We start from the raw sequence: 23,272 nt of genomic DNA, 5'->3' as shown, positions 1-23,272 counted from the left end.
AGCAATTGTATTTTTCTCTTTCGTTTTTGCTCCCGCTCTGGCTCCAGCCCCAACCCCGTCTCTCCTCCTGGCTGCTGCTTATCACAGAGCGACAGGTGATTAGATAACAAGGCCCAGGTGGGCCGTCTACGCACCTGTCGCTGATTTCGAGGCCGGTCCTGGCACACCCCAGTTCGCTGCAGGCCAGCAAGCCACGCCCCCTCCACAGTTAGCTCGAGAATAACAATGTTATTACAAAGAATAACAGACCTATTATACTTTAGAAATGTTGGTCTTACTTAAAAATGCACGCGTTTAGTTTTGTTCAGTGTAAAAAAAAATATTATATGGCTCTTACGGAAATACATTTTAAAATATTTGGCTTTTTGGCTCTCTCAGCCAAAAAGGTTCCCGACCCCTGCCCTAGAGGAATGGGCTAAAATACCTGTAGATCGTTGCAAGAAGCTTGTGTCCGGTTATGTATCACGTTTGAAGGATGTAATTACTGCCAAAGGGTGTTCTACTAAGTACTAAAGATGCATGTAACTAGGGGGTTGAATAATTTTGTCAATGAGATATTAAGAAAAATGTCCATTTTTGGTATTTTGTAAAATACAGTGTTACAATTTAAGTTGCATTTGTCTATTTGACACATCTTCATTTGATATGATTATAAACAAAATACGGAATAAACGTCCAACTTGCTAAAACACAAAAATTATGTGGGGGTTGAATAATTTTGATCAAAACTGTAAATACAATTTAAAAAATAGAGGCCGCTCACTGGTAAGTGCTGCTATTTGAGCTATTTTTTAGAACAGGGCAACGGGCTACTCATCTGGTCCTTACGGGCCCGCGGGCACCGCGTTGGTGACCCCTGTGCTGGACGGTGTTGGCCAGTGAGCGGGGAAGCGGCGCAGCAGAGAAGGGCAGGGAGGGGGGGGGGGGAGCGGAGCATATTCCATATATGGGCATACCACCGACTCTGGCTTGCTATTGGCCGCTCGCCGTATGCAGCTGCTTGTCAACAAGATGGCTTTCCTCCCTCTGCCGTGTTGACACTGATTATTTTGGTATCCCAGTGCGCATACCGTAAAAGCTTGTGTCACTTCTAAATAGATAGCGGGAGAGGGGCCGTCGAGAGTCCTAACAAGGTAAACGCTCGGCCGGGCTGTGTTCAGAGAAGTGACAAAGCCGCCGCTGAGATAAGGCTGGAGCGTAGAAAAGTAAGCTAAGTGTCGAGGCTAGCCTCAGCCCAGCTAGCTTTTAGCTTACGTGGACACGGACAAGTCAAGTCGTGTCACCTGCATTTCACAACACTAACCGCTTCGGTCGGGACTAATATAACGAGGGCAGTCGTATCATTGGCGGTTTAAAGACCCACGACGGTTGTTTTGTGGGAAGCCAAGTAGTAAAGGTAAGAGGTTCAGTCAGAAGTAATCCAATGTTTTTCTACCTTGTTAGCGTGCTAGCTACTTTGCAGGTGAATTACGGTATCAAGTTAGCAGCTCTGTTAGCCAATGCTGTCTATTTACGTTAGGCTTGCATGCGGATTTTGACTAAATACACATTTATTAAAGCACTGCTAGGGTCAAGCGATGCGAAAAGGACATATTACACCTGCTTGTCCTGCACGATCAACAAGAAATTGAGTTTCTGTGACGCGACGCAGGCTTGGATTGTGCTAATTGGGCAACATGCCACTGGATTTGCCAGCAGACTAGTCTTTTTTGATTGATTGAAACTTTTATTAGTAGATTGCACATTCCGTACAATTGACCACTAAAATAGTAACACCCGAATACGTTTTTCACCTTGTTTAAGTCGGGGTCCACGTTAATCAATTCATAGTACAAATATATACTATCAGCATAATACAGTCATCACACAAGTTAATCATCATAGTATATACATAGAATTATTTACATTATTTACAATCCGAAGGGTGGGATGTGGAGCTTTAGTTGATATAAGGCAAAACCGGTTCTGGATCACAAATCACTCCACATTCTCTTTTGTTCATTAGTTTTACCATACTTAACCTACTGTGTGGAAGTCTGGGGGAATAATTATAAAAGCTCATTAAACATAATAACTATACTTCAGAAAAGAGCTGTACGCATCATCAACAAGGTTGGATATCTGAACCATACTCTTTCACTATTCTTACAGTCAAGAATATTGAAATTAAATGATATTATTTTGTATCAAACTGCACAAATAATGTATAAAGCCAAAATAAATAAACTCCCAGGAAGCATTCAAAAATTGTTCAGCACACGAGAGGGGGATTATAATTTAAGGGGGAATTTTAATTTCAAAATGCTTAGTTGTAGAACGACCATCAAAAATTTTTGTATTTCAATCTGTGGAGTGAAACTATGGAATGATTTGAATGTGGAGTTAAAGCAATGTCCAAACATAAACCAGTTTAAAAAGGAGTATAGGTACATGGTATTCCAGAGGTACAGAGCTGAAGAAGGGCTTTGATATTGGGTTTCTTGTGTTACAAAAGAGTTTGGGGCTGCCCATTGAGGCAGTGGTACTGCTGTTTTGGCATGATACCATTTCCATGAGCACTTGTGGTAACGGTTTGGCTATGTATGTGTGTAGTGTGCATATGTATGTATATACAAGTTCATTAAGTTTGTACATAGAGTGAACAGGTAGTTCTAGCTCAGAGTAATTTATGATTTAAAGAAAAGGAGTGGGATTAAATAAGTGTAAACTTCTTCTCACTCCTTTTCAAATATGTAAGAAAAAAAAAAAGTCCAATGCTCATTTTTTTTTTTTTAATTCTCCATTGTTTTCATTTTGTTATAATGGCTGTTAAGGCTACAGCACTGTATTGGATCATGCTTGCGCTTGTTTTTTTTTTTGCATATTTGAAATAAAGGTACATCAATCAATATCAGTACTACAGTCAACAATTGCATCAACAGAGAAAAGGACATTGAAACAGTGTAGGTCTTACTTGGTAGGACATGTACAGCGAGCAGAGAACATGGTGATTTCAGATCGCATAAGAACAAGTATATACATTAGAAATACATTTGATTATTTACATTAAGTTATTTACAATCCAGGAAGATGGGATATGAATGGAGGAGGGTATTAGTAAAGGGTTGAAGTTGCCTGGAGGTGTTGATTTGGAGCGGTTTTGAAGGAATGGAGGTGTTGATTTGGAGCGGTTTTGAAGGAATATAGAGATGCACTTACTTTTACACCAGTTGAGAGTGCATTCCACATTGATGTGGCATAGAAAGAGAATGGGTCAAGACCTTTGTTGGATCGGAAGCTAGGTTTAACGTGGTTTGTGCAGCTCCCCTTGATGTTGTGGTTATGGCGGTCATTTACGTTAAGGAAGTAGTTTGACATGTACTTCGGTATCAGGGAGGTGTAGTGGATTTTATAGACTAGGCTCAGTGCAAGTTGTTTTACTCTGTCCTCCACCCTGAGCCAGCTCACTTTGTAGAAGTGGGTTGGAGTGAGGTGTGATCGGGGGTGGAAGTCTAAAATTTACCGGACTAGCTTGTTCTGGGATGTTTGGAGTCTAAATTTGAGGGTTTTGGAGGTGCTGGGGTACCAGGAGGTGCAAGTGCAATCAAAAAAGGGTTGAATGAGAGTTCCCGCTAGAATCTTCAAGGTGCTTTTGTTGACCAGAGAGGAGATTCTGTAGAGGAATCTTGTTCTTTGAATGACCTTTTTGATTACCTTGGTTGCCATTTTATCACAGGAAAGATTAGCCTCTAGAATGGAACCTAGGTAGGTGATCTCCTCTTTCCTGGTCAAGCGGTGGGCTTACAATAACAATTACCATCGATCACATTTTAGAGATGTCGTACATCCCATAATGTTAGTGTTTAATGGTGTGTATTATGCAGTTAAAAAGCCCAGAACACGCTGCTTTGAGCTAGCGCAGTGGTTCTTAACCTGGGTTCGGTGAGTCAGCCTCAGGGGTTCGTCGGAGGTCAAAACACACCTGAGTCATCGTATGAATAAAAACTTCTCCCTATCGGCGTATTACGAATACGGCAACAGCTGAAGGATTTGCAGGTGTGTAATTTGTTGTAACTTTATGCACTGTGTTGGTTTTGTTGTCTGAACAAGGTGATGTTCATGCACGGTTCATTTTGCGCACCAGTAAAAAAAAAACATTGTCGCACTTTAGTATTGGGAACATATTCACCATTAATTAGTTGCTTATTAACATGCAAAATAGTAACATATAGGCTTTTAACTAGTCATTATTAAGTACTTATTAATGCCTTATTCAGCAAGGCCCTATTATAACCCTAACCCTCTAACCTTGACCCTAACCCTAACCAAATAACTCTGAATTAAGTCTTTGTTACTTAGAATATGTTCCCGTAGTGTCCAAATAACTCTAAATTAAGTCTTTGTTCCTTAGAATATGTTCCCCATACTAAAGTGTTACCTAAAACATATAACTTTGTCTTGAATTTGAAAAAAAACAAAAACATTTTATTCTTCACTAAAGAAGGGTTCGCTGAATGCGCATATGAAACTGGTGGGGTTCGGTACCTCTAACAACCACTGAGCTAGCGTCAGAGTCAGTGTAATCCACTGGCACTGTTCTGTTAAATTGCTACATGAGACATGGTAACAGCAGCTTTCTGTTGTAAAATAGGCGTTTAGTAGTTTTAATTAGATTAGTTTGGGCATTAAAGCCATTAACTTGGGTTTGAAGTAGCCACCGATGGGACGACACTGTCTCAGTGTGCTGATTGAATTTAGACAGATAACAATGCATGTTAGGTGTAATGCCTCGGTTATTGACCAATCAAAGTCTATCTTGTAAGGATGTCACTGGGATGTATACTTCCAGAAACACCAGGAAACTACCATGAATTGATTAACGTGGACGCCGACTTAAACAAGTTGAAAAAAGTATTCGGGTGTTACCATTTAGTGGCCAATTGTACGGAATAGGGCTGGGCGATATTGGCTTTTATTAATATCTCGATATTTTATGCCATATCTCGATATACGATATATATCTCGATATTTTGCCTTAGCCTTGAATGAACACCTGATGCATATAATCACAGCAGTATGATGATTCTATGTGTCTACATTAAAACATTCTACTTCATACTGCATTAATATATGCTCATTTTAAACTTTCATGCAGAGAGGGAAATCACAACTAAGTCAATTTACCAAAACTGTATTTATTAAATACTCTTCATTCTCCCTCGGGTGACTTTTTAAATGAAAGAACAAATTAGTAGTGCTGCTACCTTTTGTATCAACACTTCTGCTGCATACTTTGCATATTGCTATTGTTTGCTGAATATCTTCCCGCTTGAAGCCAAACCACCGCCAGATGATGGGCCCCATGCTGTTTTTTTGGGGCATTAATTGTTCTTCCTCCATTTGTGATCAGTTTTGCACCTTTTCTTTTTTGTAATGTCACTCGCACCGCTCCGCTTGCACCACCTGCCTCAGCTAACGTTAGCCATGCTGCTACCTCTCTGGTCAACCAGGGCGTATGACGCTACACGCGTGACAGTATGTGATGTATGTAAGAAGGTGGGCTTGTTTTACGTCTCTGTGAGAAGGAGACACGAGATGGAGTGAGAAACGCCTGTAGTGTAATGCCAGCAGCTAAAAGCAACTGCGTGAGAACGTATATTCGAATATTATGATACAGTAATTTTCTATATCGCACAGAGGCAAACTCGCAATATATCGCCCAACCCTAGTACGGAATATGTACTTTATCTACTGTTAAGTTTCAATCAATCCATCAATCTTGCAGACACTTTTCAAGGTGTTTGTTGTCTATGTTGGCTGTGTTTGGTATAGTATTTCAGAACTGATTACTGTTCTGAATCAGGCACTCTGCTATATATAATGCCTGGTTCACACCCTGGAAACCAACTTAGTTGTTATTTTGTTGTGAAACATACATTCTTAATCAGCCGTTGTTGTCTTGCTGACGTAAATTTATACAAATGTGTACGAGAGTGCATGGTAACAATTTGAAGTTGTATTGTAAGGGATGTGTTAAGGAATCAGTCAAGGAATTATTCCAAGTGTTTTTTGGTTTAGTGATGGTAGCCATGGTATCCTTGTCCAATGATTTGTTAATTTGGCTGCCTTTATTTGTGTCCTCTGCCGCCTTTTTGGAGATTCTTGGCACTTTAATAATCATGTTACGACAACTGTTGGTTGCTATTGGGAATAGTTAAACATTTGGAAGCCTATGCCAAAAATCGGGGACTTATGATTTACACAGATGTCTTTACTTTATCTTAGTTTGTGTATAAATTGTGTGCATTTTTAAGAAAATGACAATGTACTTGTGGTTACATCACCAATGTCTGATTAGAAAGAAGCTCAAAGCTGCTTCCCAAAGCCTAATACTGTGAATAATTTTCCAGACGTCGACAGAAACTGGCCTGTGCATAAAACTATAACAGGTGTCAGTACGGACAATGCAAACAAAGTCATCATACTCATGATTGTGTGTTCCATCAACAAGAGACACAGGTGCAACTTTATGCCTCAAGTCCCTAGCTCTGAAGTGTTGCTGGCTGCTTCTATGCTTGGCCAGGATTTGGAGGATTAGTTTGATGCAGAAAGCTTAAACCCAAACCTTTTTCAGGCACCGTTTTTCTAATGAAACAATTTAATGTTGCTTGGTTCTCGGGGCTGCTGTGGTATACCAGCTTTATGGTATGCTGCTCTGACATCTAAGGGCATCTGTGCTATGGTTGCTCAATGAAAATATAGTATGTCTGCTTTTAAAGACAGTTTTGCCTTTTTAACATAATAGGATTTTACATTTTGTCTTTAAAGCTGTGAAGTTAGACAAATGTTTTATAAACCCATGATTAAATAAGGTATTTATGTTACAGCACCTAAACTGTCCTTGAAAATACAGTATATATTACGTCTTCAGACCATACGTCCCAACAATTACTTTATCAAACATTACTGATTTTTGAAGACTGTAAAAAGCTGTAAAAGACAAAAACCGGTCACAGTAAGTCAGTGATAAGTCTTGATAAAGGTATATAAAGACAGATAGTCCAGAAATTGTACTCAAACTTAATACCTTTCTAAGGCTTGATTCATCCCACAGGTCTGAGGCTTTCTTGGGCCCACTTAAACCCTAAAGTCCAGCACAATTGGCTAATGTGAGCACTCTGATTTGCACTTAAAGGGGAACTGCACTTTTAAATAAAAATGTATGCCTATTGTTCCAAATCCCTATGAGACAAGATTTATTTTTGCATTCTAATTTGTGATAATTTTTAATTCACTGTAACTCGTAAAAGTCAGTTTACAATACTCAATTCACATTTTGTGACTTGAATATTAACCAAGTATTAGTGATATTGTCGTAAATATGCACCTTAGGAGGAGCTGCTCCAATTTCGTTGTTCTTTGAACCTGTTCATTGCAATAATGACAATAAAACTCTATTCTATTCTATTCTATTCTAAATGCTAACGCAGACAAACTATTTATAGCGGCCAATGTAGACATGATCGATTGATCAGCTGCTTCCTCATTTCCTTGCTCATCAAACTTTACTGTAGTGTAGATCATAGATTATGCCTCTCACCTGGATAGTAACAGGACGAGGATGTAATCCGACATATTGGTACACTTTGACTTCCAATTTGGAACCGTGAATTGCAAAAACGACACAAAAAGATGCTTTGTTCCACCCTCCTTTTCTTAGCAAGGATTATGAGCCATTCTTTATCTAAATGGGAGTATGTGAAATCCTATGAACATTTTAGCAGTCAGCATACAAATGACAACAGACCTTTCACAGTAAGTGATGTTTTATAATGTTTGTTGGCGCTCATAAAGTCTGCAGTGAGCAGTAGTAATCAGTGAAGTAGTTAAAAAAAAGTGAACATTGTGATGCGTTTTTGAAATTACTGCTTAAAATGAGTAAAATACGTAAATATTAAATGTTATTATTAATGTGCCTGTTACATTTTATATATATACTTACACCATATATATATATATATATATATATATATATATATATATATATATATATATATATATATATATATGTGTATATATATATATATAAAACCTTATTGGAGGTGTTTGGATGTTTTTTAGTGGTTTTATAGGCAGAATTGAGCGGCTTCCATCAGCTCCATTACAAGTAGACTTATTTTCCATTTAGAATGCATTTAAAAAGAACATCCGTCGTAATGTCTTTCATAATGATTGTGAAAGATAGTCAAAATGTTTTTAAAAAGTGCAGTTTTCCTCTAATAGAAATCAATAGAAAGACTAAAATTAAATCACTGCTCGCTCATGTCCTTTTTCTCAGTCCCGAAGAAGCAACTACTAATTTGCTGTCAAGTGGCTGTTCTGATAGATTATATATTTAATGATGGCTAATGTTAGCTGTAGGGATGGTAATCAAATGTCTGTATTTACAAGAGATTACAACAGCACTACTTGTAATAATTGCAAGGCTGCTATTTCATCAAGAGGAGGACATGCACAATATGCTGAACATTTGAACATACAGAATGTAATTGCTATAGATCAGTGTTTTTCAACCTTTTTTAAGCCAAGGCACATTTTTTGCTTTGAAAATATCCGGATGCACACCACCAGCAGAAATCAGTAAAAAAACGAAACTCAGATCATAGTAAAATGTCGTTGGTGGGTATGACTTTAAATCATAACCAACCATGCATCACTATAGCTCTTGTCTCAAAGTAGGTGTACTGTCACGACCTGTCACATCACGCCGTGACTTATTTTGAGTTTTTTGCTGTTTTCCTGTCTGTAGTGTTTTAGTTCTTGTCTTGCGCTCCTATTTTGGTAGCTTTTTCTCTATATTTGGTATTTTTCTGTAGCAGTTTCATGTCTTCCTTTGAGCAATATGTCCCGCATCTACTTTGTTTTAGCAATCAAGAATATTTCAGTTCTTTGTATCCTTCTTGGGCAGCACGGTGGGAGATGGGTTATTGTGTCTGCCTCACAATACGAATGTCCTGAGTAGTCCTGGGTTCAATCCCGGGCTCGGGATCTTTCTGTGTGGAGTTTGCATGTCCTCCCTGTGACTGTGTGGGTTCCCTCCGGGTACTCCGGCTTCATCCCACTTCCAAAGACATGCACCTGGGGATAGGGTGATTGGCAACACTAAGTTGGCCCTCGTGTGTGAATGTGAGTGTGAATGTTGTCTGTCTATCTGTGTTGGCCCTGCAAAGAGTGGCGACTTGTAGCTGAGATAGGCACCAGCGCCCCCCGCAACCCCAAAGGGAATAAGCGGTAGAAAATGGATGGATTTATCCTTCTTTGTGTGGACATTGTTGATTGTCATGCCATGTTCGGATTTAATTTGTGGATGCCTTCTCTGCTCCACAGTAAGTCTTTACTGTCGTCCAGCATTCTGTTTTTGCTTACTCTTTAGCCAGTTCAGTTTTAGTTTTGTTTTGCATAACTTTCCCTAAGCTTCAAAGTCTTTTCTTAGGGGCACTCACCTTTTGTTTATTTTTGGTTTAAGCATTAGACACCTTTTTACCTCCACACTGCCTCCCGCTGTTTCCGACAGCTACAAAGCAATTTGCTACCGGCTGCCACCTACTGATATGGAAGAGTATTACACTGTTACCCTGCTGAGGTCTAGACAATACAGGCACTCAACAACAACACATAATTTGCAGACTATAATGACTGGTTTGCAAAAAATATTTTTAACCCAAATGGGTGAAATTAGATAATCTCTCATGGTACGCTAGTGTGCCGCGGCACAGTAGTTGAAAAACACTGCTATAGATGAATGTCCGTTTTTGAACTGAGCTGATCTCATCCCAGCAGCAGTCGCCTAAATGTAAATATAACCGGTACTAACAAACACTGCCTATAATGTCAGCGCTATTATTTGTTAAAATAAAATGAATGCCTTCTCATTTAGAGACAGATTTTGACTGGCTTCAAGGCGGGCAGTAGACATTTCAATTCATGTCTGACGCTAGACGAATGTCACTGAGCAGTGACACATTTTGTGGTCAAAAGTTTACAACCATTTGCCATAGTAGGTGAATGTTCAATTGTTGTTGGAGAAAAGTTCTATGTTTTCCTCCCACCAAATTTTTACTCAGTTCTTTCCATTACACAGGTGTAACTAAAAGAAATTGAATATCGCGTTAAAGTCAATTATTTCCAGTAATTCAACTTTAAATATGAAACTAAGATGTGATATAAACTCATGACAAGCAAAGTGAGATATGTCAAGCCTTTATTAAGATTTTGATGATCATGGTTTACAGTTTTTCAAACCCCACATTTTCTGAATTTTCACATTTTTTAAATTAAGATTTTCATAAACTGTAAGCCATAATTACCAAGATTATAACAAAGGCTTGGCATAGCTCACTTTGAATGTAATGAGTTTATATCACGTTAGTAAATGTTGTATTATTGTGTAATTTCCACGTTTTATTTTGTTAAATTTGACAGAAGAATATTTATTTTCTTATTTATTTATTTTTTAAGTTATTTGTTTCCTATTCTCCGTATGCACCCTCTAAAACATCACTTTAAGCTTTTGTAAGGTCATGTTACCTCTAAACTAAACAAATTGATGCTAATCCACCTTTGTGTTCTATTTATTTCCAAATAAGAATTGATAAGCAAACCGATAAAAAAACAAATCGGTAAGCAGAATCCATAGTGGAATGGGAACCAGAAAACTCTTACCAATTTCTATCTCTAGTTAGCTATCCAAATCGCTATCATTGGCCAACACCACACAATATTACTGCACGTGAACATGTTATGTACTGGCGTAGTCACGTCATTACGTGCTGAAAACCGTAAGAGTGCGAGATATATTGTCTACATTACATTGGATAGTTAGCACACCAAAGGTATCAGTGTAAAGGTTGCTAACAGTCCCTTTAATGCTGTCTCTCTCCAAGCCACAATAGCTACCACTTTGCACTGTAGACATATAAATTACTCGAGATTAGTACATTAAAGTGAGGGTGGGTAAATTGTGCCCACAGCCAGTACAATTCCAAAGACCTAGTTGTGGGTACACCCTGTATGTGCTCAATTGCAGTTTGCAGTTACATATATTTTCAAGTCATCACAGTTTGAATTTAAATTGCACCACCTGAAACAAACCTCAAGAGTAACAAAGGTAGTATGCACAATATGCATGAACTACTACACAAGTCGCAATGTCAGGCAGAAAAATAACAATAAAATAAACTACTAAAGATATCGTTTAGCTTGTTACCCCGGTGGGTTTAAATGTCGTAAAAAACCTTTATCACCCGTTCACTGGCTGCCATCCACAATTTTGTTCCTGTGCGCCTGTAATGTTCCATATTTAAACCATATTCAATGCTGTATACTTTTGCCGCAGCCTAAATTTACTGCAAGTGGACTAAATTTAAGTTTTTTTCTTTTCTAATTATTTCAGCTTCAATCCATATTTAGACTGCATATTTCACATAACTGCACTGGAGAGAAACATATTAACTCGTTTTCAACAGCAGCTTTAATCCAACATTTGTCTTTGTAAACTCACAACCAATACTCATATTGACAGCATTGATGAAGGTATAAATTCTCAGGAAGAAAAGGCCCTAAGAGACTATCCAATTTTACCATCAATACCCAGTTGTTTTTCGTTTGTCAAGCTTAGAAATGACCTCAATGTCCAAGCTGTTAACAAATGTACCTTAACGTGTTAGTCAAGTTTTGACCAACCTGTGACTAGTCTGACTTCTCGGTTTTTACTTTTACAACAAAGCATTTAGTTCTGTGCAGGCAACGTTCTCACACGTTCAGGAGAAAACTGTGTTGCATGTCTGATGCATTACTGCACAGACAAGGCTAGTCAGTTTTTCACCATCAACTTTTAAGATGCCAGAATTCACTGGCAGCCAAATGTCAGGTCACACAATTAAAATTCCAGTTTGGTCATTGAGCTTTATGTTTGGTTATTGATTAAATATTTTTAATGATACTTAATCTTCTCTTTGCAACCTTAACCTTAAAAGAAAATTGGCATTCTGCAGTCTATTGTACATTATATTCATCTGACAAAAAAAAAAAAAAACAGCTTCATTTTTAATTGAGACTCAAAATATAATTGAAAATAAGTAATTTAACAGGTTGTTACACTTGACATCATCAAGATTTTGGAGGTCTTTGTTGAGACCCATAGTATGAACACATAGCAAGCATTTTAATCTCCATTGCAAATTGCCTTTTTCATTGATCGGATCAGGAAGTCGAACATTATATTGGATTTCACTAATTCAATATTTATATTAATTATCAGCCAAGACAGTTGGTGCCGATCGGATTTATGGAAAGTGTAGTTTCCATCCATTTTGTCATGGCTGATGACAGGATGTTTGGCAATAAAATAGTCCTGAGTGAAGACAGTCTGACAGAGCAGTAAAGCAAGGTACATTAGCTGTGTGTCTCTGAACAGTACAGCCTGCTGTTCTTTGTCGAGCCTGTGCTGTTGGATTATGCCAGAAGCAATTACCTTAGTACACACTCAGTACGTGTCCATGCAGTCAATTTCTGAAATAGTTTGTCTCTAAATAAGCATCCTACAATCCATGGAAACATCCTAATTCGATCGTGTTCGGTTTTTGAGAAGCCGGACTAACACACCTGGATTATGCGATTTAGAACCAGATTTCATGGCTGATGACAGGATGTTTGGCAATAAAAGAGTCCTGAGTGGAGACAGTCTGACAGAGCAGTAAAGCAGCTACATTAGCTTTGTTGGAGGCACATGGTGTATGACCAATAGTCGCATTATCGAGTGTGCATGGACACTGGGACTTCAAGTACATGTAGGTATGAAAATGTAAAAAACTGAACTATTTAAGAAATCAGACTAATTTAGCGCATGGAAATGTAGTGACTATAAGGATCAGAGCTTTTTAACTTTAAAAAAACATTTTTTACGAATATGTTTTTACAAATAAACACCAGTTTGCAATCGTACTCCTCCTGGAATGCCTTTAACATAGGTTAAAGTCATGGATTTTTCTGAAGCCAAACTTATATAAACTTACGGATATTTGTGATTTGGTTGTAGGAATTCAACAATAAAAGTTCCATCCATCCATCTTCTTCCACTTATCCGAGGTCGGGTCGCGGGGGCAACAGCCTAAGCAGGGAAACCCAGACTTCCCTCTCCCCAGCCACTTTGTCTAGCTCTTCCCGGGGGATCCCGAGGCGTTCCCAGGCCAGCCGAGAGACATAGTCTTCACAACGTGTCCTGGGTCTTCCCCGTGGCCTCCTACCGGTTGAACGGGCCCTAAACACCTCCCTAGGGAGGCGTTCGGGTGGCATCCTGACCAGATGCCCGAACCACCTCATCTGGCTCCTCTCGATGTGGAGGAGCAGCGGCTTTACTTTGAGTTCCTCCCGGATGGCAGAGCTTCTCACCCTATCTCTAAGGGAGAGCCCCGCCACACGGCGGAGGAAACTCATTTCGGCCGCTTGTACACGTGATCTTATCCTTTCGGTCATGACCCAAAGCTCATAGGTGAGGATGGGAGCGTAGATCGACCGGTAAATTGAGAGCTTTGCCTTCCGACTCAGCTCCTTCTTCACCACAACGGATCGGTACAACGTCCGCATTACTGAAGACGCCGCACCGATCCACCTGTCGATCTCACGATCCACTCTTCCCTCACTCGTGAACAAGACTCCTAGGTACTTGAACTCCTACACTTGGGGCAGGGTCTCCTCCCCAACCCGGAGATGGCACTCCACCCTTTTTCGGGCGAGACCCATTGGCTCGGACTTGGAGGTGCTGATTCTCATTCCGGTCGCTTCACACTCTGCTGCAAACCGATCCAGTGAGAGCTGAAGATCCCGGTCAGATGACGCCATCAGGACCACATCATCTGCAAAAAGCAGAGACCTAATCCTGCGGCCACCAAACCGGAACCCCTCAACGCCTTGACTGCGCCTAGAAATTCGGTCCATAAAAGTTATGAACAGAATCGGTGACAAAAGACAGCCTTGGCGGAGTAATACCCTCACTGGAAATGTGTTCGACTTACTGCCGGCAATAAAAAACAATAAAAGTTAAAATAATAAACTGCAGTAAAACTTACCATGGTGAGCATTACCGTTTTAAAGTAAAATTATAGTAAAACCATGATTTAGAATGATTTTTCTCATTTACTGGAGAAGCAAGCTTGCGCCAGCTAGTTTAGATGCTGAATTAAAAAAGAGAGACTAACGTTTTTCTTCATTAAAAAAAAAACACAATTCCCCAATCTTAACTTGTATAAACACATTACTGCCTAAGCACTTAAGTGTGCACATTAAACTTACAGGCTGTGCTCATTTAGAGCGATCAATCGATACTCAAAGCAATATAACAACAGGAAGTGAATTTGCATGACATCCCATAAACTGAATGTGATGCAACAAACATGTTTTTTTCTTTATCACTAAAAAACCCAAAAACTTCTACAAATTAAAACAGAAGAGGATAGTAAACATATTTAAACACTCAAGACCAGAAACAATTGTGTGTGGTATATTTATTTGATTTAATTTTTTACAAATAAAAGTCTGTTATAATTAGGAATGGATATCCTTTGGATTTTATCGTTACTGATACCGATATCGATATTCTTTAACAATACCAGTACTCTTATTGGTACTATATGTAATTTGTGTAAATTAAGAATTGAAAACATGTTTTTTTATTAGATATTTTTGTTAGCACAAGAGGTTGTACACCAGCAACATCATAATATATCATATCATAGTAGGAAAGTATTTTATCAACACCTGCGTTTTCGGTCTTAAACAAGTCAACTATGTGTGCATGTGTAAGGTGCAATGCAATTATGTCATCATCTCGGAAAGGCTACAAAGATCCATCACTGTTTCTATTCATTACAATTACACTCAGTATATCCATCCATCCATTTACTACCGTTTGTTTCTACAATAACATTTAAAATAATATTAATGTATGGTATTCATGCTTATTCACAGACTTTTAATATGATGTATCAAATAAATCAATACAATCAATTAGCATGTTAGGTGGTTGTAACAAAATTACCGATCGCAGTATCATTAGTCCAAAATCTCAACAGTCTTCCATGACCGACCCAATTAGAAACCGGTACCAAAAAATATCGATACAAAGTATACATCCCTAGTTGTAAGTATGTATGAATACCTTCTGCGCACATTTTACAATACCATAGTAATAATGATAACCGTGAACATTTTGGTGACAATAACCGGCGAATATGACATTTTCATATCGTTACATCCCTATTAGGTTGTAATGACTGTTTTTCGGTGTAAGATATTTTTGAGATATATACGGTAGTATTAGAAAAGTGAATGTCAGTGAAAACTCAAGTGAAATGGCTTTTTTTTCTATAAAAGCAAGATGCATGCATTGTATGAAAATGTTAATAGTTTGTTTCTTTGCAGAATTGGACATGTAGTGCTATGGTAACTGTGTATTTTTATTGTCTAAATGTATTTAGTACATGATTTTAGGAATGCTATCCAAAAAGACACCATTCATCAGGCACATTTAAATGCACAATGAAAAAGTATATTCTATTCTATTCTAAGACCTATTATTCTAAGTCTGAGGGAATAAATAGGGATAAAGAGCGAAAATCAACAATTAGGTTAAATAGTTCTGTGTATAATAAAGATCTGGAATTTCCATAAGATGTACCTGTATATGTAATTAAAAGTATGTATGTATATATGTATATGTATATATATATATATATATATATATATATATACATATACATATATATATATATATATATATATATATATGTATGTATGTATGTATGTGTATATAAAAACAAACATCTTTAATTGTAAAAGAAAAACCTACATTGGACCTAAACATCCTAATTTCAATAAGTACTAATTAGGAATGTAGCGAAAATTTCAGTTAATTGTGACCAAAATTATCATGGTTATCGTTATTATTACAATATTGTTCGGGTTCAAAAAGTACTTGTATAGACATTGACATTTTTTAACCAAATCATTAATTTTAAAAAAAAATAGTCATATACTTTCTTGGCGGAAGAAAAAATAAATATTGTTCTAACTTCTTAAGGGGCAACTGCAATTTGTATTTGGAATTTTGCCTATAATTCACAATCCTTATGAGAGACCACTTACAATGGAGCCAGTAGGATCGATGACGTTATTGCGTCTATTCCAACTGTTACTCTTTGGGTACCACATGATTTGATTGGATTAAATTCTATAGCAATACACGAAAAGACAACGTCCGACCTCATTACAGTACAATGGGAAACAATTGTACGGTGATGATGAATACAAGTTTATCCTTTTAAGTGGTTTCTTGCATTATCATTCTGTATTATAAGTACATTACATTATAAACACTACAGTTGTATCTAATATTTCTTCAGTTAAAGAGTAATTTAGACCTAAGGTCTGAGTCTATCTACATAAAATGAAATATTTTAAATATAAGTAAACTGTTACACAGTGTTTCAATGTGTGGCACATTGAGACAAGAATATGTTGATTGACAGACTAAAAGGAAGAAACTTTTATTTTTGCATGAATAAAATAAAATACAAACATTGTAAATCGTATCGCAATTGCAATTTTGGAGAGATAAATCGCAATTAGGTTTTCCCCCTTATAAATAACCATCCAAAAAGCGCCAACAATACTACCATTTACATTTCATGGCCTGAATATTAACCGAGTATTAGCAGTATTTTTATAAGCGCTAACATTAATGTTTTCGGCATGTTGATCGGGGGAGAGGCAACTTTCTATGCTGGCTTTATTGACATCCTTAGCTGGTAAGCTGCTTACTCGCTTGTGCACTCGTGAAAGGTAATTCTAGAGTAAAAATTATGCCTCTCAACTTTATGTGAACATAAACTGAGAAGTTGGTCAAGCTTGACAGCCAATTTAGTCTCTGAGATGGTGAGAAAAGACATACAAAATACGCTGGTTTGCACCCAGCAATTAAGGGAAGTGTAAGGCTCCGCCTCACCAACAATGTTTTACCCCGCTTTTTTGTCTGCAGGCGTCTGAATGAATCGTTCGGCCACAGAGACATGGTTCGTACACAGAGGCTTTTTTGGCTTGATCTTAAAGTTTGTAAATCGAAGTTTGCATATGGAGGGGTTTGTGAATCGAAGTTACCCTGTATGTTCATCTTCTTTTGTTTTAATTTGTAAAGGTTGTAGTGTTATTTATTAATAACAAAGATCAGATTTAGATTAGGGTATAGCGTTTATTAATAAGGAAAGACGTTAATGTCTCTTGTAATCATGTTAGCACTTAAGCTAGCGCTAGCTTTCTTCTCCAGTAAATGAGCATAGTCACCGTTCTGTGAGTCTTCATCAGATATTAATCACGTTTTTTACGATAATTTAAATTTAACTGTCAGGATTTCTACCGCGGTTGGTCATTAATACCAGTATTGTTACATCCCTAATGATAAGATGTACACAGATATGTTATGGCATTAACCATAATGACAAATGCATTATTCTCTGAGAAGTTAACTAAAAACAAGCAAAACAAGTGTTTGCAATCATGCTTTCAACAATGACCATAGCCAGAAAAAACTAAAGTATTCACTTTCAAAGGTGTAATTCAGAATCTGTCAGGGGTTATTGATTTCATTGGTGGGTATATCTGCAAGTGACACACAGCAGTTTCACCGTAATTTTTCATACAAGCATTGAGCACCATTATCTCAGCTGAGGAATAGTTAATGAAAAACACACAGTTGCTCTTACATGACATAACTGAGCTATAGTTGCACGTTTTGACTTGCACATGTGGAAAAACACTGCACAGACTTGGCTACTGAGACTGGGTGTACATTCACTCACCCATTTCTTAGCATCTCCCTTTCAGACATGTTTTACTGGACACCCACCGCTTTAGGTACATATTAGAATTTAGGTCAGTGTGATTAACGGCCCGGTATTTTGTTTTCAAGTTCCAGACAGAATAGGTGCGGTTGCTGGATGAGCTGTTTATGTGGGAGTTTAATATGTTTCTAGCAGCCGAGGAAGGTCTTTTTACAGTGAGCCAAACCCGTTGCTCTAATGCAACAACATTCTGACAAGTGTGTCTGCACTTTCCTGACAGCACCTACTGCTGGTATTAATGCGAAAAACATTTTGGGTGCACTAAAGTCCCCCCTGGCATGGAGCATATTCAGAAAAAGAATGATACTACAGAAGTTTCCCTACTACCCCACGCCCTTTGACTGTTTTCTAAAAATAGGTCCAGCATTTGCCTGCATGCTACTCCCTGTGTTGCCTTCTCTTAGCAAGTCCTCTTTGGACCACAGAGATGCAGTAGAGGAGTCCATTTCACACCTTATAGTTCAATCGCAGACACAAAACCTGAAATCCCTTTAAGTTGATTTGGAGGCTTAGCTGCAGGCAGGGAATGCAATTGCAAATTGAGTATCACTATCATGTAGGAAATGGCTACGCAGTCTGATATGGTCCAGATACAAATGTGTTTTATATCTTTTGAGATATGGACTTTTCCTGAACATTTAAATAATCATGCTGTTGTACTGTTTCCTCTGAATATTTTTTCTCTGTCCTTTTCCCTTTCTTCCTACTTCTGACTGTCCTATTATTGCAGGTTGCATCCCTGTAAAGGCGAGCACGTTGCACAGGACATAGGAATTTGACAATGAAAGCACTGGCTCTGGGTGCCTGCAGGCCAGCGTAGGTGCTGGTATGTTACAGAGGTCCGCATCCTGATGGACCGAGACACCTTCTCCCACATCCGCCTTTGGTGCCCACGGCCCTTTGGCACCTACTCTCAAAATAAAGCTAAGAGTCCTGGCACAGGGAGTAATGTGATAGCTGTAAGTGGGGCAGGGTCTCCCACCCTTTGCAAAGGGGATCCCTCTCCTGGTGCCAGGAAGGCGGGAGATGGAGCAGAAGATAGTGGGATTCTAGTCGGCGTGCAGGAGGACAGTGTGGAAGTAGAGGATGTGGGCTCAGAAAACACGCCACCTGAACCTGAGCTCAGCTCAAGTTCCCTGCCCCAGAGCCAGCCCTCTATGCCTATTTCGACCCCTTCATCAGTTCCCTCTTCCGGGGCCCAAATGGAAGATGGCCGAGTGCTGCTAGACACCTGGTATGTCATTAAGCCAGGAAACACTAAGGAGAAGATTGCCTTCTTTGTGGCACACCAGTTTAGTGGAGCAGGGCAACCCAGACCGAGCGCAATGAAGGTAAGGTGCTAAACAAAATAAGAGATCTGTTTTATTTTGCTTGAAATACTATATATATATTATAGTTATTTGTGTATATATGTTAATGCTGGAGCCTTTGTTTTAACACAGGTTAAAGGTAACTGGGCGACTGACTGTAGTAAAGCAAAACGACGAAGAAGATGCTCATCCTATGACCCACCGAATCGTGCCCATGCCTCAGAATTGCATCTCAGCCATGGTTCCACCGATGCAACCAATATACCTCCTAGCCCCGATCAACCAGCACTTGATGGGGCCGATGAGACAGACCTGCTGTCAGTGGCTCAGATGGTGGCCTTGGTTGAACAGAGGACAGCCTTGGCCCACCGAGATATTGTGGCTGTTCATATGAACCACCAGCAGCACCCCTCCATTACCAGCGATGAGCAGGGACTTACCCCACACCAGCACACATTGTTCCAGGGAACAGAATCGGACCCCTCTCCTTCGGGGTTTGTGTCGGACCGTTCAAAAGGCCAACCTTCCAAAGAGGCCAAGGAATCCTCATCTCCCATTCAGACAGACCAGGAGATCGAGGAACAACAACAATCATGCTGGGTAGCACAGGCCATTGCACATTTTGAGTCTCAGAACCTGGAGAATCGCCTCCATATCGGCGCTGGCTTTTCTAATCGGGATAGGGAGCCAAGAGGAGGACCAGAGCCCAATATTGTAACACCTAGTCCACCCCCCAACCACAGCCACGGTGAGGTGAGAATAGCTTTCCGAGTGTCAAATCTGGACCCACGTTCTCAGCTAGAGCCAACAAGCCGGTCCCGCTGTATGTTTATGAGCTGTGGAAGCGGGAGTAACCAGGCGGCAGCAAGGTCCAAAGAGAAAATCACCTGTGACCTCTACCAGCTTTTTAGCCCCACTTCAAGAGACCCCAGTAGTCTGCTGCTTGCTGCCACAACTGCTGCCCCCAAACCAGACGGAGACCTACATCACTCTGATAGGCAGGCCCGTGGCAGTTCGGAAACAACTCAGGAGCCTCCTTCTGGAGAGAAAAAAACTGCGGGTGTGGGTAGGGAGCGTGTGACTGGCTTTCATGTGGAGGTGGTGGTCACAGGTGCTGTGGACCAATGTGTCTTTTATGGCAAGGACAGTACAGAGAATGTGCAGGAGGAGACTGTGTGTTTTGCTATGCCCGGTGGGGCAGGAGGTGTTGGGAGTGTATCCAGCTCTACTGACCACTCAACAGATGATCCTCCTCCGGGACAGCTCTTTTTTTTCCCATCCTCACGAGGGGCGGAAGAGGAATCAAAAACAACAGGTTCTGGCAGAGGGTCAGGATTATGCTCTCTGGACTGTGCACACAGCAGCAGCAACAGCAGCCAAGGAGCTGGAGTCGTTGTAGGCTCAGGAGACCGGGCACCTCGACCAGACTCTCCCCTAACCAGTGGAGATGAGTGTTCGGACCCATCCCTGTGTCGCCTCTACCGCCACGTCTCCCATGATTTTTTGGAAATCCGCTTTCAGATTCAGCGCTTGCTTGAACCTCGCCAGTACATGCTGCTGCTCCCCGACCACATAATGGTCAATATCTTCAGTTACCTGCCTACACGCTCCTTGGCAGCCCTCAAGTGCACCTGCCACTACTTCAAAGCGCTGATCGAGACCTACGGCGTGCGGGCAGTGGATTCTCGTTGGAACCAAGACCCTCTATATCGGGATGACCCTTGTAAGCAGTGTAAGCGCCAGTACGAGCGTGGGGATGTTTCACTTTGTCGTTGGCACCCTAAACCCTACCACCATGACCTGCCTTACGGACGTTCCTACTGGATGTGCTGCCGGCGTACTGACAAGGACACTCCAGGCTGCCGTGTAGGACTTCATGATAATAACTGGGTTCAGCAGCCTGCCGACGGCTCTCAGCCCATCCGGTCCAAGAGGGAGGACCGACGGGAGGAGGCTAGGTAGAAGAAAAACTGTATTGCCTCAAAGATACTGCTCCTCTTTTTTAGCCCATGCTATTTCTTTGAGAATGAGCATGGAAACGGAGTACAAAGAGAAAGCCCTCACTCCAGGACATTCTTGATTCCACCTCTCATCTTGTGTTTAACATCGGGAGGTGTGCAGCACTCCATGCCTTTTGTGTCAAGTCCTACAGAATTTCTCTTCTCCCACTCCAGAGTGGCACCTTTTGAAAAGTGTGCCTACCAAGGTCAGGGTGCCCTCTCACTGCTGTCAGTTTACCCTGTTTTTTTTTCAAGATTTCAGGATCACTGCTCAACTCCATACATGGTTGTCAGACACTCACCATGACAACTCTGCAGTGTATTCCATTGAGATTAGCATTAAATGACAAATAGAAATGTAACGCCCTAGAGCCTGCTCATTGTCCGAAGACTTAGTCTACATTCTGTGTTTGTGTGTTTCCACCACAAACTACCATAATAGTAACCCCATGGAATCAAACTGGGCTCAGTGCAGCTGATTTGAAGAAATAGCCTTTACCGATTCCAACATATGTAAAAGCATTCAGTGTGGAATGTTCAGCGTTTCCTTAGAAATGTGATTGTATGAGGCAAACTTGAAATTCCAACTGTTCAAGTTTGCGATGTATCTGTCCCTCGCCATGCATTTCTATTTCTCTGAATGTGCTGTATTTATTGTATGTCGATCAGTCCCCTGATAATGCTGCTGAAATCTTTGCCTGTGTCACTGATATCATGTCTGAACTAGCCATAACATCGGTGGGATACAGTCTTGCATAGATCACTTTCTTTTTTTTTCAAACCCTAACTTAGTTGACCAGCCATGAACAAAGTACTTTCTGGTTTACAGTATATTGTGGGAGATATAATTTATAGATTACGAACAGTGGGATGATGTTGCTTTGTATGGTTTGACTGACTTGCTTGTTTGCCTTTTTTGGAAGGGGGTGGCTGTTTTATTGGGGTGTGTCATAATGTTTGCTGTTCCACTACTCTCTAAATTGTATTTGGACTCCGCTACACCTTTATCAGCTGGTTCCTCTACCCAAGTTTTTACTTCATCATTGTTTATCTTCCACATCTCATTTATTCCCCTCCTTTCTCCTCCCAAACTCGGCGAAGGGCAGTTTTAGCCGAAACTGCCAATTCTCTGAGCGTAACTAACACACAGAAACTACACCAGCCTCCAGCCTTAAACTCCCCCTACCTCTTAATCCCCCTGCAGGATTGAGGCATTAGATACCTCACAGATGGTCAAGAATATTGGGAAGTTGCACAGAACCCTTTAGGGCTTTCATAGAATTTATCCATCTTGGTAGGATCCACCCATAACTCTTAATTATTTGGGTGAAAGATCAGTGCCTGGTGACAGCTCTGACTCTATTCATGCAAGGAAAAAAAAAAACACTTCACAATATTTTTCCCTGCTTTTTGAACCCCCTCCTCCCTGAACAAGCTGACTGGCCATTATAGTGATGCTGAAGCTCTGCATGAAGGTGGGGAAACAAGTTGGGTAGTCATGGGAGATATCTGTAGGTGTCCGATACAGTATGTACAACTCTAATGGGAAATATCTGCCTAAATATAAAAGAATTGATTAAAAACTGGAAATCAAAACGTGACCTGGTTTCTGTGTTTAATAATATAAGACCTCTAACAAATGACTATTGAGAGTACATAAATGATAGTAGCAGATGGGTAATACAGTACCTCCAGAAAGTATTCACAGCGCTTCACTTTCCCCACATGCTGTTTCAGCATTATCCAAAAATGGAATACATTATTTTTTTGTCCTCAAAATTCTACACACGCTACCGCATAATGACAATGTGAAAATCATACTTATAAAAAAAACATTTTGCAAAATTAATTTATAAAATTACAAGTATGCACAGCCTTTGTTGATGCACCTTTGGCAGCAAATTCTATACACAATAAATACCCCATGATGGCATTGTGAAAAGTTTTTTTTTTAACTAAAAAAATGTTTTTGTAAGAGAGGCAGAGACGTGGGCACGGTTTTGAGGCCTCGGATTGGTGCAATGTTGACATT

The 23,272-nt window shown here is 39.9% G+C and overlaps 1 protein-coding gene across 3 annotated transcripts; it reads left to right on the top strand.

The window, feature by feature from the left end:
- Positions 1-978: 978 nt before the first annotated feature.
- fbxo46 (F-box protein 46) lies at positions 979-22,841 on the top strand. Of its 3 annotated transcripts, none has more exons than XM_061918917.1 (3): positions 979-1,133; positions 18,661-19,261; positions 19,373-22,841. In XM_061918917.1, the coding sequence occupies exons 2-3, from the start codon at positions 18,782-18,784 to the stop codon at positions 21,200-21,202; spliced, it is 2,310 nt and encodes a 769-aa protein (XP_061774901.1). In that variant the 5' UTR covers positions 979-1,133; positions 18,661-18,781; the 3' UTR covers positions 21,203-22,841. The 3 variants fall into 3 exon arrangements, with proteins under 3 accessions (XP_061774901.1, XP_061774900.1, XP_061774899.1); XM_061918916.1 differs by having other exon boundaries at positions 984-1,205; XM_061918915.1 differs by having other exon boundaries at positions 984-1,396.
- The last annotated feature ends 431 nt before the right edge of the window (positions 22,842-23,272 follow it).

Source organism: Nerophis ophidion, linkage group LG13, assembly GCF_033978795.1.
Source record: "Nerophis ophidion isolate RoL-2023_Sa linkage group LG13, RoL_Noph_v1.0, whole genome shotgun sequence".
Lineage (NCBI taxonomy): Eukaryota > Metazoa > Chordata > Actinopteri > Syngnathiformes > Syngnathidae > Nerophis > Nerophis ophidion.
This window is presented reverse-complemented; position numbering and strand designations above follow the sequence as displayed.

Excerpts from the sequence above, each read along its gene's own strand:
- fbxo46 (XM_061918917.1), top strand. The coding sequence starts at position 18,782 with ATGGACCGAGACACCTTCTCCCACATCCGCCTTTGGTGCCCACGGCCC. Across the intron at positions 19,262-19,372 it reads CCAGACCGAGCGCAATGAAG|GTTAAAGGTAACTGGGCGAC; the intron begins GTAAGGTGCTAA and ends GTTTTAACACAG.